This window comes from Meles meles, chromosome 5 (genome assembly GCF_922984935.1).
Source record: "Meles meles chromosome 5, mMelMel3.1 paternal haplotype, whole genome shotgun sequence".
Classification (NCBI taxonomy): Eukaryota; Metazoa; Chordata; class Mammalia; order Carnivora; family Mustelidae; genus Meles; species Meles meles.
In genome coordinates, this window is record NC_060070.1 from 121,082,499 (window position 1) to 121,108,481 (window position 25,983).

Below are 25,983 nucleotides of genomic sequence, written 5' to 3' on the forward strand. Positions count from 1 at the left end.
GAATTGTCAGGCCCTGCCTGGAAGGTCCTGCTATTGAAGAATGGATTATCCGACACCCAGATTAATGGACTTTCATTTTGCTAAACATCTGTCACCGTTAGTGCTGGAGAGTGAGCGTGAAATGGGCTTTGACTGTGCCGCCATTGCCGTATCTCACTGAGTGCCGTGGCTCCCGTGTCAGTGGCCTGCTCTGCACAGGGTAGCAGTGGGGGTTGCAGTCACTGAATGGGGACCTGGTTGAGGGGCTGTGGCATGGCCCCTGGGAGTTACCCCAAGGCACCAACAGATGTTCACCTCACTTCCAGCCCTGTGTAGCGGGATGCTGCTGAGAGGGTCAGCTGTGGTTCCCTGAGTCCCCTTCTTTAAGGGTGCTCCCCCCACATGGCATGAAGCAGTGGGAAACACTTCCATGTACGTACGTACCATGGGCTGGGCGTTGTATATACGATCACCATTTACCAAGGCATTTCATGCTCATGGTGGCCCTATGACGTGAGTACTATAGCAGCATGCCCATGTGGGGAAACTGAGGCACAGGGTGGGACTTGTCCAAGGTCACAGAGCTGGAAATGATGGAGTCAGGATTTGAATCCAGAGAGTCTGATCTGAAGTCCCAGCTCAACACCACGACTCTCTTCTGCCCGAAGTCAGTGGGACATGCGGCGGGGCTCCCAGGGTCTGTTCCCCTTGTGTCTGTTCCTGGGGTCGGGACCCTGAGGCTGGGGCAGAGCTCTTTCTGACGCCGCCCCTGGCCCACCTCCAGCTGTACATCCAGACGACGACGCTGACGGTCTCGGTGAGTCTGAGTGCCTCGGTGTCCCTGGGGATGCTCTACATGCCCAAGGTCTACATCATCCTCTTCCACCCGGAGCAGAATGTGCCCAAGCGCAAGCGCAGCCTCAAAGCCGTCGTCACCGCCGCCACCATGTCCAACAAGTTCACGCAGAAGGGCAGCTTCCGGCCCAATGGTGAGGCCAAGTCTGAGCTCTGCGAGAACCTCGAGACCCCTGGTGAGTGTCTGGGTCCTCCCCTCTCCCTCGCTCCCCCCCCCCAGCCTCGCCTCCTTCCCAGAGAAGGCCAGCCCCCATACCAGGGACCCTGGCCACATCCCTCCCTAAGCCCATCCTCTGGGGGTCCTGGGAGAGCCCTGAGGCCACAGGTGAGTGGGGATTCTGGGAGAACCTTGAGGCGCCAGGTTAGTGCCCCTCCTCCCCATCCCATCTTGGTAACCGGGAGAGAACCTCAAGGTCCCACCCCGCCTAGCCTTAGCTGCACGCTTCCAGGGATCTGACTGCCAAGGGTGAGGCTGTGGGGGAACCTGGTTCATGCAGGGTGATTGGGGCTCTGGGATTTCTCTGCCCTGGGACCAAGATCTGGGCCTGTGCCCTCTCAGTCCCTCTGGGAGAATGGGTTGTCTGGAGGGCCTCTGCTTTCTGGCCCTTTAGTGACCTGGGCACAGAGGCTCTGGTGCGGGCCTGGCCACACCCTAACAGGGCCCTGAGAGATGGGGACCCAGGAGGTGGGTCCCCAGGATGGGTAAGGGAAGAAGTGGGTTGGACGGAGGGCCTCCAGAGGCCTCCGTTCCCAAGTAGCTGGGTGTTCCCAAGAGATGGTCCAAGGAAACCTCTGCAGTAGAGCGTCATGCTTTGAGGGGAACCTCAGCATCTGAGGGGCAACCCAAGGTCTGGGCCTGGGCAGGAATGTGCATGAGGGAGTGAGGCCGCCATCTTTGCCAGCTTCTCTGGTCCCCCTGGCAGCCAGCCCTCTGTGAGAAGAGATGGAGGGGAGAGAGGGGCAGGGCATGCGAGGGACGGGGGTGCCTCGGGGGCACCAGTCGTGGTGGCAACCATTCCTTGAACCCTGATTGTGTGACACACAGCCATGTGACCTTAAAAGGCAAGTTATTTATCATCTGTGTAATACAGATGAGGAAAGGGAGGCTCAGCAGGGTTAGGGATTCATGTGGGTCACATAGTCACCAGGTAGCTGGACTGGACTTGACCTTCACGGTGATGTTCCTACTGCTTCCTTGGAGACGGAGGCCTCTGCCCTGGGGTGAACCATGGGGTCTCCCACCTGTGGGGTGGGCCTCCAGGGGCCTCCCTTCTAGCTGCTCCAGTGGTTGGCGGGGGCGAGACGAAGGGGTGGCCGTGGTCACCGCCACTCACTGAGACGTTGGCTCCCTCCCTGGATATCGCACAAGTGTCCAAATAGTTTAAGTGGCAGCTTCTGCCTCCCCTGCTCTCTGAAAGTCCTGGGGGGGCTCCCACTGGTGGGGAAGGAGAAGAAGAGCCCCTCCCTCTGGAGAGACTCAGTCCTGGTGGGACCTGGGAGAGGCCAGAAATGGACATTGTTGTTGGTGCAGGAGGATTATGGGCTAGACTACAGGAGTGTCTGGAGTGCAGGCTCTAAGAGGAGGCCCTGTATCACTGACAAGGAGGTCAGGAGACCAGGACACCTAGCCTCCTTGGTGTGTTTTGGCTGGGGCAGCACCTCTCACAGGCTCCCCCCCACCCCGCCCCACGGCCGTGGGGAAGCATCTTCTCTCCCTTTCTCAGCACGGCTCCCACGTGTTGAGAGACTGCCATCTGTGGAAAGAAGGGAAGTCTCTTCTTTCCAGACAGGATTTTTCACTCCCAAAGCCCTCTCCCCTGTTGAGTGATCTTCACAACAGTCCTGTGAGGCTGGGGTGGGGCTAGAGGTTTGATCCCCAGCTGAGGCCCAGAGTGGGTGAGTGACTCTCCTGAAGTCACATAGTAAGTCAGTGGCTGGCTGGCCGGCCCTAGTGTCTTTCCCTTGACCCCGACTTCACATGGTCTTCCTATCTCTGGGGCCCTGTTCTCTGTGTGGAACAGTATAGGTGGCTTTTGACATGCCCCCTTCTTTGACGTGCTGAAGACCATGTGTTGCCCCCCTGCCCCCATCTTCTGCCAGATGACTTCTGGTTCCAATCCTCCCAGAGCTCCTCTGGGACCTACAGCCTTAGGACTCCCTTCAGGGGCCCCCTGGGGCCTCCACTCTGAGATGGGAAGGGGCCTTGTCCTCCCAGGGTGCCCCACCTCTGGCCTTTTGTGTCTAGATTTGCAGAAACCCCAAATGCGACCCCTCACCAGACCCTTCTGTCCTGAGCAGGGGCCCCTCTTTGCTCCCCACCCCACACTCCTGCCTTCGGTTTTTCTCCTTCCCACGGAGACTTACCTGTTCCAGGTTCCACCCTCCAGGCCCTACTACCCAGGCAGGTGTGTCAAATGAGCTCTGCTCCAGGGCTCGTCTGAATGGGGCATGAGCCCTCCAGGGACCATGGGCGTCTAACTGGAGATAACACCCTAACCCCAAAGGGTGACCCTCATGGTGCTGTCACTGGCCAGAGGGAACCAGAGGGCAGGGTCTTCCCAGACAGCTCTGATGGCTCCTCACGACATGGCTTCTTCTGTCTCTGTTGAGGTTGGTCCCATGGGGACAGGGTAGAATTCCCACCCCTTCTCACTCCACCCCCCACCAGACAAGGAGGGGAATGGAGGCCCAGGGAAGGGAAAGGCCCAGGGAAGTGTTCCCAGCACCACTCCCTCCAAGGGAAGGACAAGAGCTGTTTGTTCCCTCCGCCCAGCCGCGGGAGCCAGAGGCCAGGACCCTCAGCCACCACTGTCCCTTAGCTTGGCAATAGCAGGAGCTGTGGGGGTGCTGGGTGGGAGCCCGTGATTAATTCTGGGGATGCCAGAGTGAGAGGGTGTGAGCAGGGAGAGTGGGGAGATGTCACTCCTGTGGAGCAGGGCCATTTTTCACTCTGTCACTGGGAGGCCATGTATCTTTACACAAACAACAGAATAAATAATTCAGGGGCCTGATTGTGGGCAGATTGGGCACAGAGACACAGGGCGACAAATGGGGGCTGTCAGCTCTTGCTTGCCACCTCCCAGCTAATTGTTATCTGAGGTGGCAGGGACTGAAAAGCAGCAAGGGTCTGTCACGGGCAAGGCATGGGTTTGGGGCCCTTGGCTCCTGCCCCGTGTCCCTCCCTTCGGGTTGAGGATGCCTCTGGAGCATCACTGTCCTCACCCTGTCCTCATTGCTCTAGTCATTTCAGCCCTGCCCCTTTGCCCACCACTTTGCAGGGTTCCCTCCACCTTGTGACTGAGAGCCACCCATTGTACAGATGAGAAAATCGAGGCGCTGAGAGGTTCAATTTGTCAGAAGGGCCGCTTGGCAGGTGCTATGATCCTCTGTACTGGGGAGGGCAGGACCAGACCCAAAGCCTCCTGACTCCCAGCCACAGTGGGAGAGTCTCACAGTTAGCTCCCGGGGGGGTGGGGGTGGAGGCCCGGGCAGACTCACTGCTCCCATTTTCCAGATGGTGAGACCGAAGCTGCGCTGAAGGACTCTGGGGCCCCTGGCTTATAGCTGAGGGCTGAATGCACTTCCAGGTTCTGGAACCCAAGGACTGGATTTTCTATTGGAGACAGCTCTGTTCTTAGAGGGACGGCAGGGCCCAACTGTCCCTCACCTCCCTGCCACTTTCCTCCTCCTGCCCGTGTGGGTGCCCCTGGCCCCAGGTGCCTGTTTCCCTACAGCTGGTGGAGGTTTGGCTGCTCCTGCTGCAGTTTTCCTTCACCTCTGAGCCACGGCTGCTGGCGGGTTTGAAGGTTTGGACACTCAATTTTATCAGTTCACCCAGGGGGTGATGGAGCCCCGGGGAACTGATTCAGCCGCTGCCTCTTTTTCTGACCGTGCTGGAGAGAGTAGGGTGGAGACGTGGGGCTGGGGGAGGCCCGCAGGGAAAGAAGTCTGGGCCAAAGGGCCACTGAGTTCTTTTGTGTTATAGGTGGGGAAACGGAGGCCTAGGAGGGCGGGGGAGGAGCTGCCCGAGGTCACAGAAGGAAGTCAGAGACTCCTGTCCCCAGAGTGCTGACCTGCACAGTCCCCCGCACCCCTTCAGTACCTCTGCCTTTGTGGCCGGGCTCCTTTGCCCAAGTCTGTCCAGCCCAGGACCCTCCTGGATGCTGTTCCCTCAAAACTGCCCTGTCCATGGTCCTTTCCTCGTGGTGAGCCAGCACCCTGGAGGCACACGGGTCATTTTAGAAATGAAGGTGGCCAGTCTTGGCAGGCTTTGTAAGCCTCCTTCTGAAGTCATGGGCCCCGTTTCCTTCCTGCCACCTGTCCGGGGGGGGGGGGGCACCTGAGACTTGCAGCTTCCTGGCTGTGGCCCAGCCAAGTGATTGTCCATGTCCTGTTTGCGTATTTCAGCTGACAGGCCGCTGAACTACTGTGTAAGGCCACTCTCTCTACTCAGGAGAAAGTTCTTCCTTTAGCTTCCCTGTGTTCCACCCCTCATGTTGCCCCGCTGGTCCTACGAGGTACCGCTCTGCTCGCCCCACCCCACCCCCCAAGTTCGCTTCTGGTCACACTTGATGGACCCTCTGGCAGTGGGACCCAGAAATCCTGCCTATGTCGGTGGGCTGCCTGCTATGCTGGTGTAGTGGGTGGGCAGGCCTGGGGACCCTGGTCTCTTCCCGTGGCTCTCAGAGGTTGTGCTGAGGCTGATCCCTCTCAGTGACTGCTCTGCCCCCGGAAGGCAGAAGAGGAGAAGTACTGGAGAAACAGTTTTAATCAAATGACATGCAAATCAAATGACACACAGCCCTTCCGCTCCCACGTCATTAGCAGGAGTGTCATCCAGCAGGGAGTGTGGGAAGTGTGGTCTTAACTCAGCAGTTGTGGGCCCAGCGCATGGGGTAGAGGATCGGAGGGTCCAGCCACACTGCACCCCCTCCGTGTCCTCCGTTCCGGGCTGGACGCTCTGGCTGAGTCTGGCAGGGACAGTCCTTTTCTGGGCAGAGAGGCCCCTGATGGCGTGTCAGGCCAGCTTTGCGCACTAGGGTACCATGACCGTCTCCTGTCCGGCTGCCTCCACGCACCAGCACTTAGCTCCCACCTCAGGCAGTAGTTCTGACCTTGCTGACTCTCCACTGAGCTGTCCCCGGCTATGCAGGGAGACCCTGGATCCTGACAGGACAAAACTAAGGTCCTGGCCAGGCTCCTCACCCAACTGGCCTCAGTGCCTCATTTGTCGCAGGAGGGTGGCCCTTACCTGGCTTTGTCACTAGGCTGCCATGAGGTTTGAACCCCACCTGGGTGGAGGTGGGGGAGGCTCATGCTGGGAAGAGCTTGTCACCCAGCTGGGTGGGTGGGGGCCCACAGGGGGCTGAGACTGGGCTCGGGACCTGGGCTCCTGGTGGTGGCTGGCCCTTGCTCAGGGTGCAGATAAGGGAGACTCAAGGCTGGGGTGAGACAGGGACGCCCAGAAATGGGAAGGGTAGCCACACCGAGGCCTGATGGGACCTGGAGGCCTTCCGCCTTCCTTGAGTGAGGGACAGGGGCCGAATCAGTCGGAGGGGCCTCCTGGTCAGCTAGTCAGTGTCTAGCCTCGAAGGGCCCGGCCACTGGTTCCATCATTCATTCTCTCTGTCCCAGCTCACCACTCCCATCCCCTAGGCTGCCAGGCTCTGTCTATTGTCTGTTTTTCGCATGTGCTCTTCCAAAATGTGGGTTGTGGACTGAAACCCTTCTGTCAATAATACTTTAAGGCTATATATAATTAATATCACAAATAAAAATGATTCTCCTCAAGTGTGGTGGAGTCGGGAGGTGGCGGGGGCTTCACTGGGCGCAGGGCGTCGGGGGACCCTCCCAGAGGTGGGGAGGGAGGGCCTGTCGAAGGAGGGGTCCTAACTAAAGCCACAGAGTGAGGAGGGCAGGGCCCTCCAGGGAAGCAGCCTAGCCCAGCGAAGGTGTGGAGGTGGGAAGGATGTTACTGGATGAGTTCAGGGAGTGGGGGAATTTGGCGGGGGTGTGGTGGGGGATGAGGCACTAGTTGCGGGAGGGAGTGCAGAGTAGGGGAAGGGAATTGGAAGCAATGGGATGGGTGGGGTGGGGCCACCGTTCAGTTTGGGGGATGTCAACAGCTTGGTTCAGGGGTCTGGACCTGATGCTATGGGCAGGGCAGTGACTGTGCAGAAGGGGAGGTTTGAAGAAGCCTGCCCCTGATGTCTGGGTACCCCGGTCTCTCTCCTTCCAGCACTGGCCACCAAACAGACCTACGTCACCTACACCAACCATGCAATCTAGCTAGGCCGCCAGAGCCGAACAAGAGGAGGAGGACCTGAGACCCTTGTGGCTGACGCGTCGGGCCAGGGCCACTCCCAGGGGCCCAGGTGATGTCTTGCCTGCCCGTGGGTGCCCACGGACGCGGCTTGGTGCTGAGGACAGCAGAGCCCCCAGCAGTCACTGTCGGGCAGCCTGGGCAAGCTGGGCAGGTGACAGGAGGAGGACAAGAGGCCGGGCCTGCTGCAGGCCACCCCAAGAGCCTGCATCTTGGTCCATGGCCCCTCCTGGCCCCAAATGACAGGGGCCCAGGCTGCGTGGGCCCCAGAGCTGGTTTTCTCTCTCCCTTCGTCTCTGCTGTCGCACTGGTGACCGTCCCAGTCTGTTTCCATCCCTGTCTTTATTTTACCACTGCCTTCTCTGCGTCTGCACCTGTCTGTGTGCTCTGCTTTTCCCTAGCTGCTTTCTTTCTGCCTCTGCCCCCTCTTCCTCGTGCATCCTCCATCTCCAGGTCTTTCCAGTTTTTTCTCTTGTGCTCCCCTGGGTCTCCCGTGCAGGTTTCTTTCCAGTCCTCAGCCCCCTCCCCGCCTTCATTACATCCAGCCCTTGCTTTCTCCCTGTTACTGTCACCCCCATTCACCAAATCTTACGTGTCGCAAAAGAAAAAAGGAAAAAACCCCAAAACGCAAAAAAAAACCAAAACAAAAACCAATCTCAAGTGTGTTGCCAAGTGCCGCGTCCTCCCGGTGGCCTCTGTGTGTGTCCCTGTGGCCCGCAGCCTGCCCGCCTGCCCCCTCCCGTCTGCCGTGTGTCCTACCCCCGCCTGCCCCCTGCCTGCCCCTCCTGCCGATGACACGGAGTTCAGTGCCTGGGTGTTTGGTGATGGTTATTGATGACAATGTGTAGCGCATGACTGTTTTTATACCGAGAACATTTCTAATAAAAATAAACACATGGTTTTGTACCCTGCCTCCACAGCTGCTGAGGGTCCTGCAGGGGGACCCCTGTCTCAACCTGCAGCCGGAGAGCCTGGAATTGGAAGCAAGGAGAAAGTGGGCGATGATGGAGACCGAGGGCTCTAGGGTGGTTAGAAGCTGTCTCAGTCTGGCATGGAGTGGGAGCACAGGGCAGCCCTGGGCAGGGAGGGACCAGGACTTCACAGCAGATTCCAGAAATCAGCCCCTGGTGGTCCCCTAAGGAAGGAGCATGTTCTATTCCTGTCTCCTGCCCTGCAGCCCCTAAGGTGGTACCGTTTCTGCCTTGCCTCTCCCCTGTCTCACATTCCTCACACCTGGGACTCTGACCCCTACCCCGGAACCCAAACCTCTCCTCCTCTTTCCAGCCTGGAACACTCTCTTGAGAAACTGGCTTCCAGGGCTCCCAGGCCCCACAGCCCTCCCCTCCTGCCTGTCCTGTCTCCAGGTTACAGGTGCTAGGATGCTGTGTGTCTGTCCAGAAGACTATCTGCTTAGGCCCAAGCTGGGGGTGGGACACAGAGCACCCATTTCGTGAGGATGCGTGCCGCTGGCCAGCGGCAGGTGTGCAAGTGTGTGTTCTCAGCAGCTGGCTTCCTCTGCGGGTTGGGAGGTGGGAGCGGGAAGCATTTGAGGGGCTGGGCCCTGCCAGGGGTAAATTACAGAGCCGGTGACACAATGAGGCCACAGGCAGCTGCTGAAGCCCAGGCTTCCTGGGCCGCCCCTTCCTGGGCCGCCCCCGGGTCCCCACGCCCCCTCCCTCCTCCCTGGCCAGCTGACTGAAGTGCGAGGCTGGGAGGCCAAGGGTCTGGAGGGCCCTGGGTGGGGGAGAGCCAGGCTGGGACTGGGTGTGGGGGGTGTGGGTGGAGATGAGGCTGGTGTGTTGAATTGTGCCACGGGTAACGCCCCATGGGTGAGCCCATCTTACTCCTGGGAGACGATGGGTATCACCCACACCTCTGTTCAGGAAATCAGGTTCCCTGGAGGGTCTGTGAGACTGTGCACATGTGGAGAGCACCTACCCTACGCTCGTAAGTGTTCGTAAGGGAAGGAGGGGGAAAAGGGAATTTCTCACTCATTGTCTTGCTTTTGCAGGACAGTTCCTAAGACTGCACCCCAGAAGAGAGCACCCCAGTGCTCTAGCCTAATCAGACAAAACTAGGTTGTCAGACTAAGAGTGTTTGCCAGAAGCTCCCAGGCCATGTGTGTGAGCACGCGTGTGTGTGTGTGTGTGCGTGCGCACGTGCGTGTGCACACACCCCTGTGTGGTGGGAGTGGTTTGGATGGAGAAGGGGAGTGTGGCATCTCCAGCATGGGAACCTTGTCCCCTCTCTGGTCTGTTTCCCTCTCCAGGTGATTGTTGCGCTGAGGCCCAAGGCTAGGTGGAGGGTCTGATGCTCAGCCCAGGACTTTCCCAGGCCCCACCCTACATCTGTGGAGCCCCTCTTCTAGGTTCCAGTGGGGAGAATCACCTTCTTTCTAAGGGGCGTACTGGCCCTTCCACTCCCCTCAGCCCCCAGAGTCAGGGGAGGTCCTGGTGGGCCTTAGACCCATCAGATATTCCTGAGGCTTGGCTTGGTCCAGCCTGCCCTGGACTCTAAGAAGGGGCAGGTGGGAAGGAGGCACCCAGGCCCTGCCTTCACAGGGGTAGCAGTCAGATGGAGACACAGCCCCACCGTTAGGGACTGCCCTTTCTGAGAGGAAAATCACAGCCTCCCCCTCAGGGAGCTTCCAGTCCGATGGGGGAGACACAGCCCCAGCATATTTCTATAGCCTAGAAATGCTGGACATCCCAAAGTAACGTCCTTATGAGAAAAGGGTGGGTTAAGTGGGGAAGCCTCGGGTGGGGTGTGAATTCCAAGTAACTACACTGGAGGGGAAGAGAGGAGAGGTGTGTAGGCTCTGTGGGTGTGAGGTGGAGGGGAGGGACCAGTTTCCCCAGGACTTCTGGGAGTCAGACCAGCTGCAGCAGCGTGGGAGGACGGGTGCTACCCCTTCACCTAGAAGGCACTGCCACGGAAGCCTGGGCTGGGATCCCGCAGGCCAGCCTGGGTAGGACCTGCGCATGAGTGGGGAAGACCCACGGCTGCTCCCACTGCTCCCTATGCCATGCTATTAACTTCCCAGGCTCATAGGGGACATCCCAGAGAGTGGAACAGATGAGTCATACCTTCAGAATTTTACACTTCAATAAGATGGGTGGGTTTGCAGTGTTCCTGGTTCACTGGAGAGAGGGCTAGTGGCCCCCCGAGACCTTTGCTCTATAAGAGGGGTGATGGGGTCTCCCCAAGCTCCCAGGGAGAGGCCTAGAGGTACCAGTAGTGGTGGTCCCCAGGGCTGCAGTCTCCTTCTCTGTAAGGCGGAGGGTGGGGGGGGGATCGGTGAGAAGACATTTTTACCAGCTTCCCAGGTATGGGCTATGCAGCGCAGTGGGCCAGGGACATCAGTGGTTTCCAAGCTGTTCCAGCACCACAGCTGTCCCTTTAAATCAGCATCAGCATCCCTGGGAACTTGCTTGAAAAGCAAATTATGGGCCCCACCTCAGACCTGCTGAACCAGAAGCTCTGGGGGCGGTGTCTGGAAGTCTGCTCTGTAGGCCTTTCAGGTCCTTGCAATGCAAGGCCAAGTTGGAGAACCACTGCCTAAAACTAACCGTGTGTGGAAAAGCCAACAGGTGTGGTTGCAATGTGTCAGGGGTGGAGAGCAGTGAGTGGGAGGAGGTGGTGTTCAGGCCTAGGGATATTGGGACTGGGGTTTTGGGGTTGGGTGGCAGAATTCCTGAGATGTCAGACCTTCAGTGCTAAAACCAAGAAAGTCCTGGAAAAACTAGATGGATTGGCCAGCCCATCAGACCTGGTCTTAACCATGTATCCAACAGGTGTTAAGTACCTACTATGGGCCAGGCCCCAGGTGCACAGTAATGAATGAGACCAATGTGGTGCTGGACCTTGGGGTTTCTGTAGCCAAGAGGGGACATCCGCCACTCAAGAGCTTTTGGGGCTCAAAGCCAATACCAGCCCTGGGCAGGAGTCCATGAAGCTATCCAGCCAGTGGGGCACACAGGTCCCCTCTGTGAAACTCCCAGGTCCCTGGGGACTCAGCCTGAGAGGCAGGATACAAGCTTGGGTCTCTTCCAGCTCTGCTGGGGAGTTCCAATGACTCAACATCTGCTTTTCCATCCTGCCTTCTCAGGCCCCAGAGGCAGAGGCAAAGGGGACCAGAAAGTGGCCTGTCAGCACTGTGCCAGGTGTCCCCTGGCCCCCGCCCCCATGCCATCTTGGCCTCCAGATCCAGGGAGGGGCCCTTGGGAGCCCACACAAAGATGCTGAGCTTTTGGAAAGCTGTGGCTCCTCTCTAGCCAGAGGACAGGCTGTGGGCCCTTGCTTTTAGATGCTCTCACTGAGGCCTGAGGCTTCCTCCTCTCAGCCTGGGGTTTCCATCTCCCCACTCAATGTCCAGGGGAGCCTGGGACGCTCTCCCTGGCATCTAGAGCTTCTCTCTGCTCCCACCACCTGCCCTGCGCTGCCCTGGTTGCCTAGCCGGGCTTGGCCCTGGCACTCTGAGCTTCCCAGGGCTCGGACCTCCCTGCAGACAGCTTGGCACTGAATGGCACATGGTGCCCAGATCTCACTTTGGTTGGCAAAAGCAGCAATTAGCATTTAATGAGGCTTCTTGCTTTATTTTTAGGTAACCTCCAAGGCCCTGCCTGTGTAATTCAGCCCGCCATTGCTCGGCAGATAATTAAAGCATGTCACCATAATTTGCCTTTTTTTTTTTTTTTATAAAGCCCGTAATTATGTTTTTATTGCGAGTGAGGGGGGGAAAGAGGAGGGAAAGAAAACAAAGAGGTGAAACTGGGGCAGGAAATGGGGCTTGGCTCCCTCCACCAGGGTCCTTTACCCCACTGGCAGAACCAGAACCCCCATTCTGGGTGCAGCAACCCCTCAGCCTCCTGGGCTTAAGGGTCCACCTTGGGTACTCCCTGCCCAAGACCCAAGCCTCCTTTTTGGGTTGCCTCGCCGGCACTTCTGCAGTCCACCTCTTCCAGGTTTGGTGGAGACGGCTTTCAAGGTCATCCCCTTTCCTTATAAAACCAGCCCACTTCCCTTCAGAGCATTCCAGTGGGGAGGAAGGGGGTGGGGCTAAGAACAGAGATAGCCATGAATTGGTTTCCTGATGCATGCAGGCTCCTGGAGTGCTTTATGCTACAATTCTGTTGTATGTTTGAAGATTTCCATAGGAAGTGAAATAAAACTCCCCTCTCAGGAAGAGTCTGCTAACAGAGTCTGGCATCTGGAATCAGCTTTCAGGGGTGTTTGTGACTTGCTGCTCTTTCTCACTATGAGGTGAAGGGCTATCTTTCTGCACCAGGAACTACACAGCAGTCAGTATTTTGATGCCGGCAAGTGGTGGCAGGCCATCTTTCTGGGGCCTCTGAAACTAGACTCTCTGAGCCTGCAGGCCACACTAGGAACAGGAAAGGCAGCTGCTCGTATCAGGGAGCCCACTGCCCCCAAGCGTCTTCCCACCTGCCACCTATGCCGCTGAAAATTCTACTGGAAAAGTCTCAGGCTCATGGACCAAGGGATGTTCACCCAAAACACATCAACTGGTTGGCAATCTTACTGGACAGGTATCAGACACCAGGTGGTCTGGGAGTGTGGAACAGGGGACAGGTAAGTTGTGAAAGAACATGCAGATTACCCTAACTCAAGTAGCAAGTGGTCCCTCCATCATTTTCTGGACACACCACGTTTGTGTGGTTTGTTCATCGTCTTCAATCTCCCACAAGAGTGCCAGCCCCACTGGGGCAGAGATTTTTGAAACAGTTTGATCACAGTGGAACCCCCAGGGCCTAGAACAGTACCTAACACACAGCAGGCATATAATAAATATTTGTGGAATGAATGAATTGGGCGGGAAGACCTGGGCTGGAGACCGAGTGGGATCTTCTTAGTTGTATCCCCGCCTCCACAATCCCCAGTGCTTGCCTCTATCTTTGAGTCTCTGCCCCGAGTCCAGTGGTCATTTCTTCATTGTACTGCCCAAGGTTTTCCTTAGAGGCCCGAGGTGAGCGAGGATGTAGCACGCTGGTGACTGGATAGGGAGCTGGCCACCCCACGACCTACTCAGGGTGACAGGCACCCTTGGAGCTGGAATGGGGAGACCTGGATTTTGGGTAAGGCTCTGCTGCTAACTCACACTGTGCCCTTGGGCAAGTTGCTTCCCCTCTCTGGGCCTCAGTTTCTTCATCCATAAAATGAGGGATTGAGCTCTGAGCCCTCCCAGCCTGTGTAGGGAGTCAGCATTCCAGCAGTACAGGAAGGGGAGGTGACTGCAAAGAAGAGTCTTTTGGGGCATGTTGCTATGGCAACTGTGCACACATCAAGGGGTGGGAAAGGGGCTTGCTATGCAAATCAGGCCCTTGCTTTGGCGTTCCCAGTCTTGGTTGCCTGTGAGTGATCTGAGGAGGCACTGTTAAGATTGCTGGGCAGGGGAAGAGGATGGAGAAGTGGTGGGGTTGTTCGGGGAGCAGGTCAAGTTGGGGGGGGGCGCTCCCAGCTCTGCACTCTACCACAGTGTGGTGTGCTTACCTATGAAACAGCATAGCAGCAGAGGAAGAAACTGAAGCCCAGAGGGTCAAGAAGTTCATCCAGATCTGAGAGGCCCCGGACAGCCCTTCCTCACCGACATCCTGGTCAACCTAGGACATTAGGGAGGCACGATTTTCAGACGGTCCCGGTAAACCACTCCCTGGTAAACACCGTCCCTTCTGCGGATGCACTTGGGAAAGCAGAGAGCAGAGCTGGGAGGGAACCACCCCGGCTTTGGTCTAGGCCAAGTCACTGACTCAGGCGTCTGAGACACTCAGCCCTCTGACCCTGGGTCTCTGCATCTGTGATACATAGGTAATACCATCTACTGAAGAAGATCTCCAGCCTCCAAAAGGTCATACAGCAGGTCAGGAGGGACCTTGCGCCTGCCCTGTAGCCTTGGCTGCCTTAGCCTCCAAGACCCCGCTCGCCCTCCTCTCTGGTTTAGGGCTTTTTCTTCCCTCCACTCCTCAAATGCTGGGGTTCCCTCTGGGGCTCCAGGCCCCCACCCACGCATTCTCCTCTTCTCCTACCTCAAAAGTCCCGTGGTCTCTCCCATCTAACCTCACGTGAGGCCTCAGCGCTTACACAATATTCCGTATCCCCGGCCCCTACATTTTCCAGCCTCCCTTGCAGGTGGGCTGAGGTCACGTGACAGTTCTGACCAATGAGCTGTGGGGAGCGACCACGCCCATCCCTCCTGGGCACAGGCGCAGGCGCAGGTGTTCCTGGGCAAGATCTCTTGCTGTGGCGGCTGCGGACGTCGCCCTTTGAGATGGTGGCATATAAGATGGAGGGCACCTGGGTCTCAGAATTACTGGTCGGAGCATTTCCTCTGCCGACCGGCTGTGAACTTCGTATGAAGAAGAAATAAGCTTTTTTGTTAAGATGCTGAGATTTCAGGATTTATTTGTTTGTAAGTTCTAGCTTTTCCTGTTCTGACTAATGTATCATCAGGCAACTGCCAAATTTATATCTCTCTCTCAGCCACCAAACCTCCTTCTGTGCTCCCTGCTCGTTACTCAGAATCATCCATGGTGGAAGCCGTAGCCTCTCCTAAATGTGTTCCCCTCCCACGTCCCCCATTTTGGTGATCCAGCAGCCTCTCGAGCCAAAAACCCCGCCCCTTGCCCTGCACCCCGCTTTGCACTTCAGGTCGGTGGCTCAGTCTCCACCATTCTCCCTGCAGCCTCTGAACTTCATGCCCTCACCACCTGTCGCCCTGGATAGTGGGCACAGCCCCCCGGAGCTCCCCCAGCTTCCAGCCTTCATCTTGGTTCCTTAAGCATGTTGCTCCCTGCCTTCTGGCTCATGTCCTTCCTAGGAGAAATCTGCCATCATCCTGATCTTTGTCCTTTCGTATAGTCACTTTCCTCTGAATGCTTTGAAGGTTTTATCACTGATTTTAAGCTATTTGATCATGACCTAGCTTGGTATGGCATTTCTTCATGTTTCTTGTGCTTGGGTTTTGAGATGCTTCTGGGATCTGTGGGTTTTTATGGTTTTCATATTTGGGAAGTTGTTGGCCATTATTTCTTCAGAACTGTTTCTGTCCTGTCCTCTATCTTCTCTCCTTCGGAGACTTCTACACACATGTATCAGGTGTCAAAGTTGTCCAATAATTCAGTGATGCCCTATTCTTTCATTTTGGGTCTTTTTTCTCTTTGTGTTTCATTTTGTATGTTATTACTTTGTCTTCAAGTTACTAACCATTTTTTTCCTGCGGTATCCAGCTGCTGTTAATTGTTTCTCATGTATTTTTCATCTCAGTACGTAGCTTTCATCTCTAGAGGTCTGAGTGGGTCTTTTTCATACCTTCAATGTCTCTAGTTAAATGGTCATTTTCCTCTGGCTTCTTGAACTTGTGGATATCCTTGTCTACTGATGCCATGTCATTTATGGGTTGGTTTCAATTGATTGATTGATAGTCTCATTATGGGCCGCATATTCTTCCTTCCTTGTGTACCTGATCATCCTTTTTAAGAAGATTTATTTATTTATTTTAGAGAGCAAGAGAGTGAACGTGGGGAGGGGCAGAGGGAGAAGGAGAGAGAATCCTCAAGCAGACTTCCTACTGAGTGTGGAGCTCAGTCCCAGGACCCTGAGATTATGACCTGAGCCGAAATCAAGAGTTGCCGGCTTGATCAACTGAGCCACTCAGGACTTCCATATCAGATGCCAGGTATTATGAATTTTATCTCATAGGGTGCTGGTTATTTTTGTATACATATAAATATTCTTGAGCTTTGTCCGGAAATGTGGTTAAGTGACTTGGAAATGGTTCAATTCTTTTAGGTCTTGCTTTCAAACTGTGTTAGGGAGGACCAGAGTGGCCGTTAGGGCTCTTTCTGCCCCACTATGAGGAAAACCTTTAGGCTTCCTGCTCTGGCTGGTGGGGTATGCATAATCCTGGGATCGTTCCCTCTAAGCAGCTTCAGTGTGGTTCCTGCTGGAACCTCATTTCTCAGCAGCTGACCTCTGGAGGGAGGACTCTTTGGGATTCTCTCTGTGTAGCCATTTCTCTCTGACTTGTGAACTCTACCTACTTCGGCCTCTCTGTTTCCCCAAACATAGGAAACTCCAGGCTTTGCCTGGGTCCCCTCTCCTCAGGCCAGAGCCTGGAAGCTCTCTCTGGACGTCTGGGGGACAATTGCTGGGCTCTCCTCATTTGTTCTCACTTCTCAGGGACCACTGTTATTTGTTGCTTGATGTCCAGTGTTGAGAAACAGGGTTTCATGTATTTTGTACATTTTATTGCTGTTCCAGACAGGAGGGTAAATCTGGGCCCTGCCACTTCATTTTGGTTGGAAGTGGAAGTTTCCTCCCGTCTTCCTAAGATGAAGCAGGCCCAGGCTGTTTTCTGCTCATTTTTTTCAGAGGTTCCTGGGTGATGCTGGCCTAATACAGGAAGGGCTAATTCAGTCCCAAGCACTACTCTGAGTAAACATGTGTCAGGTTGTTTCATCTTTGCAACGACTGTGTGAGGAGAGCTCTCGTTTTGTTGCCACTTTACAGATGGAGACACTGAGGCTCAGAGAGGTTAAATAACTTGCTCAGGGGCACACAGCCAGGAGACGGTGGAGCCGGGATTGGAACCCAGATTGCGCAGCTCTGGTGCTTGCCCTTAACCTCCAATGTTTCTCTAAAACCCTGCTGTTCCTTTCTCCCTTTAGTTGTTTCTTGAGCACTGCCACATGCCCAGGTTCGCTGCTAGTTACCAGAGATGTGGAGCAACTAGCTGGAAGAAATAGTTATGAACCAAGGGAGAAATGGAGGGGAGGTCCATGCCCAGAGCTCAGAGGCTCTGAGTCCATTTCCTGAAGGAGTAGCCCCTGAGCCTGTCCCAGAAGGATGAGAGGTCTGTAAGCTGGAAACAGGAAGGGCTGTTCCAGGGATGAGCAAAGGGATAGAGGTGATAAATAACATGATATTTGGGAGGAGGAGCCGAGTGGGGACATCGGGAAGATGGGGATGAGCACTGTAACGGTGAGATGAATCTGGAGAAGTGGGGAAGGGTCAGGGAAGGAGGGCCTTATAGGGTCTGACAATTGGCCTGGACTTTCTTCTGAAGAGGGAGTGACCTGTTCAGAACTGCAGAGTGGGGTGGCCATTCTATGGATGATGGTTTAGAAGGGCCTGGCCTGGAGGCTGGGAGACCTGTGTGGAGCCACTGCCTTGTGCCTGGTGAGGGGTGAGCACCTGGAGAAAAGTGAGGAGCTGGAGCAGAAAGATTTGGTTGGATGCAGAGGGTAGGTGAGGGGAAACAGTAGTAGCTGAGGCTGGCTTGGATGACTGCATGGTGGAGCTGCTGGAAGGGAAGAGTGACAACTTGTGTTTCTCGGTTATATCGCTATAAGAAGCAGGAATGCATGCCACTTACCACTTTCCTCTTCCCTCTGGCTGGGATACAGATGTGATGGCAGGAGCTGGAGCAGCCATCTTGAACTCAGAGACTGGATCCAAGGTCAAGGAATAGCAGGGCCACATTATAGCCTAGGAGCCCCCCAGCTCTGGACTGTTTGTGTAGGAGAACCCAACTTCTGTCTTCAAGCCATTATGTTTTACAGTCTCTGTAACAGCAGATTAGCTTGTTCTTGAACTAATACACCTATATTCTGCCGATTCTCCATCATGCTGTTTTGACTTTCCTACACTTGTCTTAACCTTTCCCTATATTGGTCCCCGTACCAGGGATGCCATTCCTTCTGCCACCTCCACCTGCACTTGCTCGGACAATGGGCACCATCAAGTCAAGATTCTACCTTGGTATTTCTTTATCTGGGACAAGTGTTTTCTTGACTATTTCTGTATCCAGGACCACAAGCTTCTCAGGGGCTGGCCATATCTTATTCCTCTTTGTGTGGCCAGTGCCCCCTTCTAGGGGAAACTATATCAATGCATGGTGGCAGAATGGTTCTGAGAAGTGGGTGTGGAAAGCACATCACGGGGCTGTTAGGAGAATTCAGTGAGCCCACTGTGATAGTCAAGTAGGCTAGGTTCTGCTGTGTAACAAACAACTGCAAATTCTCAGGGGCTTAAAACCACAAAGATTTTGTGCCTTGCTTGTAGGTCACGGGGAGAGGGTGCTGTTCCTGTCACAGTTACTCAGGGACCACAGATGCTGGAGGCTCACTCCTCATCTGCACACAGGCTTTCTTAGCAGGAAAGGAACACATGCAAAATTTGCATACCAGCTCTTAAATGCTTCTACCTGAAAGTGATGCAATCCTTTCTGCTCATAGGGCATCAGCCAGACAAGGTTCCAGAACTCTATATTACTCCAAGGGGATGAGGATTTATAATCCTGTGTACCCAGTAGGAGAAGAGAACTGGACACGTTGGTTAGCAGTGGTGATGTCTGCCACAACTGGTTATGTAATAGGTCTGGTACAATATTGAGAACGTAGTGCAGTGATCAACCAGGGTATTTTTTGCTCCCTAGCCATTCATTATTCAACACATATTTCACTGTATATCGTGGTGAAAGACAGATAATATTCCTTGTCTCATGGAGCTCATGGTCAAGTGGGGGAAGAGGGGCAGACATTTCTGAAATCACACTCATATATAAGAAATTACAGTTTGTAGTAAATCCTCTGAAAGCAAAGAACAGGGTCCCATGGAAGAGAATAATGGTGTGTGTGTGTGTGTGTGTGTGTGTGTGTGTGTGTGTGCCTTTATTAGAAAGGAGAGTCAGGTAAGTCCTCTCTGAGAGGCTGCCTTTGAGAGGAGACTCAAAGAGAAAGGAAGTCAGAGGACAAGGGCGTGGGAAGAACTTTCTGGGCAAAGGGAACAGCATGAGCAAAGGCACTGAGGTGGGAAGGGGGTGTGGCAAGGAGGCTGAGTCTGGTGCAGAGTGACTTGGGGGGATTATGAAGGAAGTGAGTCTAGAGAGGCCCAGGACCTGGTAGCATGCAGCCAGAAGGCTTCTGGAAAGATTTAACCAGGATGGGGCCTGACATGCACCTTTGATGACTTCTGAAATGTTTGTACATCCAGGGCTTAGACCACAGCTTCCTTTGCTTCTCTAACTGACCCTCCCCCCAACCTCCCGGCCAGTGGCTCTCATCAGGTCCTGTGGCTTTGACTCCCAGATTTGCATCTTTAGCTCTGTTCTTGCACCTGAACTCTACCCATGTGGCCCCCTGCCTACTCCTCAGCTCTGCCAGTGTAAAGGAGGGAAAAGTTTTCCTCCACCCTCTTACGGTCCCTGGCTGGGTCTGAAAATTAAAACAAAGACATATTAACAGGAGAAAAGTATGCAGACTTATTTAATGTAAGTTTTATATGATGCAGGAGTCTTCATAAAGAAATGAAGTCCTGGATGCCTGGGTAGCTCAGTCGATTAAGTGTCTGTCTTCAGCTCAGGTCATGATCCCAGTGTCCTGGGATTGAGCCCTGCATCAGGCTCCCTGCTCAGCAGGGAGTCTGCTTCTCCCTCTTCCTCTTCTGTGTTCGCCCTCCCTCCCTCTCTGTTTCTCAAATACATAAGTGAAATCTTAAAAAAGGAAATGAAGACCCAAAGAGAAGTCAGACCGGAGTATTTTTATGCTAGGTTTGATGAAGAGTGGGCAGTCCTGTAGAGATAGGATGGGTTAGAGAATGTGAGGGGAGTGCAGCAAACCACGGGACCATAACACGCCTGTTTGTTGGGATTCTTCTCTCACTGCCTTGTCTTCACAGACAAGGAAACTCCTTTCCTCCAGGTGTAGGGAAGCTGCCTCTTACCTGAAGGTTTATGACCTTTTCACGGGAGAAAGCTGTTTCCTCAAACACATTCAGTTTAAAACCTCCAAGAGGCCAGGGTGCCATATTTTGGGATACTGTGTCCTGAACCCCCTTACCAGACACCTCCACCTTAGTGTGGGTAGATCCAGACTTTTGAACACCCATCCACCTGCTCCTCCCTCCTCTGCCCTCTCAATAAAAGACCCCACCATCCTCATGGATGGACAAACACTGGGAAGGAAGCCTTGGGCTAAAGCTTGACCCCTAATCCCCATCCTTCATCCAGTATGTCAGCAGATCCTGTTGGCTGGCCTTTAGGATGTCTCTGAGTCTAGCTGCTTCTTGCTGGGTGCAAACCTCCATGATCCTTGGGATGGGTCATTTAGACTCCCTCCTAAGTGGCCCTCGAGTTCAGATCTTGACCCCTTACTCTGTTCCCCAAGCTGTGGCCAGAGGGGTGTTGGGAAAATATAAGTCGGATTTTTTTTTTTTTCCCACTCCTGCTTAAAACCCTCCAGGTGTCCCCCCTCAGACCTCTCGCCAAGGCTGGGAGACTCAGGAGGTGAGCCTCGATGATTCTCCTGCCTCATCTTCTCCCTCCCTTCCTTCTTCTCTCCCTTCCTCCCTCCTGTTCCTCTTTCCCTCCCCTTTTTCACTCTTCCCGGTGCTTCAGGTACTGCTCTTCCACCATGGAACTTTCTTCTTCCTAATTCTGGTGAGCTTCACTGAACTGGGCTGTCTTCATGGAGACACATTTCTGCATTGCCCCTCAATATCACACCCATCACTACCGGCCAGCCCACTTCATTTTTCCTCACAGACCTCATCCCTCCCGGGCATCACACAATACCCTGATTTTGTCTCTCCCCAGGGGAGAACAAAAGTGCTGAGTGGGCAGGGACTCTACTCTGTTTTCTATGAAACTTCTAATGCCTGAAAGAGTGCCCAACACATGGAAAATGTTCTAGAAATACCTGTTGAATGAATGAATGTCGGGAATGACCTTGGAATTCAAGGGACTGCTGTGGGAACAGACCTTGTTTTGCTTTATCCAGGAAGAGCAGGGTTGCGTGGAGTTTGGGTTTTTGGAGGTGGAGAACTAATGGCTTTGGAACAGGCTTCATTTGCTTTCCCCTCATCCCAGGCTGGGCCCTGCGGTTACAAACAAACAAGAACCCACCCCTATTTGTTCTCAGAGGAAACTATAAAGTCACCACAAATTGGAGTGTGGCTGTTGCAGTTTACGAGGTTAAGTGCACTAAGCTGTGTAAATTGGGAGCATTTCTAGCCTGGCTGTGCCCTCAAAGCATTAGAGAACCATTTTCCCTAAATGCATGTTTGGGGAGCTCAGCTAAACTGTAGCTTTCCCCAATGTGGTGTCGTGTTGAAGTTGAATAATCCAACTATGGGAAATCTACGTGCAGTTACTATGACTGCCTTGCCTGGGCTGAGAAACCTGGCCTCATTCATTCATTCTTCTGTTCGACAAGTCCATACTGAGCACCTCCTTTGAGCCAGGCACCAGACACCAGAGTGGACAAGGCCAACATAGACTCCAAGGACAGGGTGAATATTCCTGTTGTGGGAACTGCTTGGGCCTGGGGCTGGGAGGAAGAAAGGGTACTCTGTGGATCAGGAGTAGTGAAGTCACTACTGTGGGTCAGGGAAGTGAAGAGACCTCGAGATCTGGGGAGGAGGGAGGTTGTAGGAATCAGGCCTCAACTTTATGGAATCAGGCAAGGGCCATGAGGGTTGGATTTAAGGGTTTTGTGAGCCCCAAGAGTCACTGCTACTGGTGGGCACATCACATCACCTCAGGACTCTTTTGATGGTCTCCCAAGCCTGCAGTAACATTCTTGGGGCTTCCAGGTACACACGGGTGCAGGGAGAGGGGGGAAAATAGAGAAGGTGGTTACCAGACAACAAGAGGTGACTGGAACAGCAAATGTTAGAGGGGTGGATGCAGGCAAGAGTGACAAGTGGATATACAGGACACCCAGAAATGCTTCATAAAATAGACAACTATCCTTTCAAAGGAATGAATGAAGGGAAAAGCTTTAGAGTGTCCAACATAAAGAGGGTGCTGGAAGCCTGGGTGTTAGGGAGCTCCAAAGCTGCAGGGAGACCTCAGGTCATTTGCACATACAGCCCCATGAGCTAGATCAGAGTTTCTCAGTAGCAGCACTGTTGACATTTTGGGCTGGATTATTTTTTTGTTGGGATAGGGACTGTCCTGTGTGTTGTAGAATGTTCAGCAGCAACCTTGGCCTCTACCCAAGAGATACCCATAGCAAAACCTCCAGTTGTGACCACCAGAAATGTCTCCTGAGGGACCAAAGTTGTCCAGGTCCAGAAATAAAGGTCTAGGAGAAAAAGGAAACAAACTGCAGGCACTCATTGTAGGGAGTTGTAATTGAGACACTGTGAAAAACCAGGGCATTCAAAGGCTGCACTTGGGTGAAAGGTTAGAGGGGGGAAAAATCCATCCAGTGGCAAAGAGAAATGGTAAGAATAATTGTCTATTTCTGCATTTCTGCATTGTCTATTTCTACGAGGGGTAGAAAGAAAAGACTTTACATTTGTAAACCTACACAGGGATATAGGGTAAACATTTGCTTTATCTATGTGTTCCAGGAAACTCCCAAGCGGTGAAATTAACCCCAAGTATGTTGGTAGTACCTGGGACACCTAATAGAAGCAAAAGCAAATTCTCCAGGGACAGACACACCCTCGATTCCTGCTGTACAGGATTCTGAGGACTAAAGCTCAACCAAGCTTGAGTTTACAATACAAAATTACAAAGCACATGAGGAATCTCATGAGTGAGTCAATGAAAATAACAAATGGTAGAATTAGCCTTCAAAACTTAAGATACTGGGATGATCAGATTCAGGATATTAAAAAGAAAAAAAAAAGCTTGTTTAAAATGTTTAGAGAAATAGAGATGCTACCAGGAAAACCAGGCAAATACAACATTGAACAAAGACTCAGAAGTGAAAGTGGTAATGCTGACATTTAGACCCAATGTTTGGTTAAACAACAGATTAGATACCGTTGAAGAGACAGTTAGTGAACTGGGAAAATGATTTGAAGAACTTTTTGGCCATAATGAGCACACAGAAAATATGAACAAGTGGGAAAAAGACACAGGCTATAGAATGAGGAATTTAACAAATATTGTTTAGGAATTCCTGCAGAGACAGTTGAGAGAATTGGGGAAGGCAATATTTAACAAATATGTTGATTAGGGATTTTCCAAAAATGATTAAAACGAACAAACAAACAAACACTGGTTAGGAAGCACTGAATTCAAGCAGAGTAAACAAGGTGAAACCCAGACCTAGAAACATTGTAGTGCAACTGCAGAACTCCAAAGAGAAGACCTTAAAAGCAGCCACATAGGAAAAGTCAGATCACCAGTGGCCCAGGATGGAACTGTGGGGTGTGAACACTTGGCCTTGGGTCCCTCAGAGATTACCTTGGGGAAGGGTACCTTGGGAGAAATGCTGGACTGCTGCCATCATGAAGGGGTGGGGCCTCAGATCCTTATGGTTCTAATATTAAAAGAAATATAATCTCAGTATCCCCTTAGCCACTGCCCGGTGGTTGCACAGCCCAGGATGTGGGTGTGTGTAGGGGGCACACTCAGTCACCTCTGGGCAGGGGCCTGGCCTGTAGGCTGCAGGAGAGGGGAGAGGGCCACCTTTGGAACACTGCCTGGACACAGCCCAGAGAGGACAGCAAACGGGAGGACTATGAGTTGGGGTTATCTGAAGTGGCTCTGGGAATTGACTGCCCTGCCTCCAGGCTTGTTTGGGGCCAGTGTCCTCACAGGACTCTGGAGGTTGGGGGTGGGGGAGTGGGGTTGGGGTGGGGAGAGTGAAGGGGTGTGGGGTTTGGCGGTGTTCATCTTGCCAATCCACAAAGGCATAGTGGAGGAAGCATGAGAATGGTGGTTGGGGGAAAGGTGGGGTGGGGGGGTGCCAGAAACCAGGGGAGGGGGTAGGAGAGAGGCTCAAAAGATTGAGGGGAAACCCAGGGACTACCTCTATTTCTTCTATACACACACACACACACACACACACACACACACACACACTCACACACCTCTTCTCTATTCTTGCTATGAATTTCTCACCAAACAAGCTTCATTAATCGTCTAATAACCAGATTAATTAAGAACGTTGAAAGTAAACAGCAAGAAGGTAATTTGCTTCTGATTACTGTGTAATTGTAGGAGGATGAACTCATTTGCATATGCAAAGAAGGCTCCCTACGCAGCGAATGACAATAGAGAGAAGGTAGCTGTGTATCCGACCTACACCCTCCATCTCTCCCCAGGGCTTCCTGCCTCCTCCATCCCCTCCTAAGCCTTTCTAGGAAGGCGAGAGACCAACCCTGCCAATCAGGACCCCTACTCCTCAAGCCCGCTGGCTCAGGCTGCTCCTGCAGCTCCTTTCCCTCTCAACTCAGATTTCCTTAACTTCAAAATGGGCTCGCACACCCGCACTCTGCAGTGTTTAAAACGACTACAACTAAGAGCAAGTGAGGGAGAGCGTTTTATAAATTGCAGAGCGCTGGGTCAAATCTTGGTGGGCATTATTTTTGCGTGTCTTCAAAGGCCCCTTAGAATCCTGCCTCATCCAGGAAGTCTTCCCGGATTGTGCCCTTCCCAGGAACTGGCTTTCCTCTGGGGCCTCAAATTGCTAGTTTCTCTAGAAGCTCTGGCCCACAACTCCCGCTAAATCCCCAGTACCCTGGGAGCTGGAGAGGAGTAGGGACCCCCAGAGTACCCTCTCCCCCATTGAGGCTAAACTCAGGCTTGGGGGTACCCCATGCTGGGGTGTCTCTGGTCTCCCAGAGCCTCAGACGCCAAATTGTCTTCTGATGGCGGCCCCCGTCTCTCCTGAACTCAATTTGCGTTTTCAAAGCAGCTAATAGACGCATTAAAAAATCCATTTTCACTCGGGATTGAATCTGACTGGAGCAAGATCAATGCGCAGAGGCCTCCCTCCTTCTCTCTCCCACCCCGCCCCCGCATCGCCATGGAGACAGTGTTAGCCACCGCACCCCGCTCCGCTCCAGCCCGCCCCTCTGCTCCCCCACATCCAGCGCCCAGGCCCCACCCCCGCTGTCGTGGCTCTTCCACACTCGGCGCGGGTTAGCTCACCTGCACCCACCACACAACCTCTTCCAAGTGTGTGTGTGTGTGTGTGTGTGTGTGTCTGTGTCTGTGTCTGTGTCTGCAAGAGGCGGCTGGTTCATCAACTGAACCGCACCCCAAAACTCGATTTCAACTTGCCACCAGCTGCGATAATTGCCTAGCCCTAGGAACCCGGCAGCCTTGCCTCTGAGAGTCTGCAACCATCTTGTGGAGGGTTCCCATTCCGCTGGCCCCCTCTGGCTCTGAGACCTTGGGCAGACCACTTCCCCCTCTGGTCCTCATTCATTTCCTCCTCCATAAGAGCAATACTGATTCCTTCCATGCAAGGTTGGGGTGAGGGTGAGGATAAGGAGGAACCGTGCTTGTGATGGCAGACAGATAGACTTTCGACCCTGAGCTGCTTTGGGGAGACACTCTGTGCATGTTTACACGCACAAGGGGAGAAGCCCCATAGCAGCATTGGGGGTCCCCTAGACTGTGATCCCGAGCTCTTTCTGCTGTAGTCTGTGGCCTGTTGCCCACCAGACAATGGTGTGCCCTTTCATATGCGTGGACTGCTCAGTGATGAAAGGGGGACCCACATTATACCATGGTGGATATTGGAAAATAGGCCAGCTAGCTTGGCTGTTTGGGTCTGAATTCTGTCTTCCCCACTTAAAACTGTGTGATCTTGGGAATGTTCGCATCTCCGTGCGTTGGCTCATGGGGAAATGACCAGAATAATTGTACTGACCTCATAGTGCTGCTATAGGGAGTAACCGATCCACTACAGAAAGTTTTAGAACGGGGTGAGTCTTCAAGAAGTGTCAGATTGGATTCTTCAAACCTTATGCCGTGAGTTTTATAGGGAAGGAAGGCCCTATCCCCAGCCCTGTCTCTCCTTTTCTCTCTTCTGAGAGCTGCCCCAGCCCCTGATCACCTGGCC

General features: G+C 53.6%; 1 protein-coding gene across 7 annotated transcripts in view; it reads left to right on the forward strand.

The window, feature by feature from the left end:
• Window positions 1-7,671, forward strand: part of GRM4 (glutamate metabotropic receptor 4) — a 117,641-nt gene extending 109,970 nt beyond the window's left edge. For all 7 annotated transcript variants that reach the window (XM_046006405.1, XM_046006407.1, XM_046006403.1 and 4 more), the window contains 2 exons: window positions 764-1,010; window positions 7,073-7,671. In XM_046006405.1, the coding sequence (XP_045862361.1) occupies window positions 764-1,010; window positions 7,073-7,122 (297 nt within the window). In that variant the 3' untranslated portion in view covers window positions 7,123-7,671. The remainder of the gene's footprint in view (window positions 1-763; window positions 1,011-7,072) is intronic.
• Window positions 7,672-25,983: the final 18,312 nt, after the last annotated feature.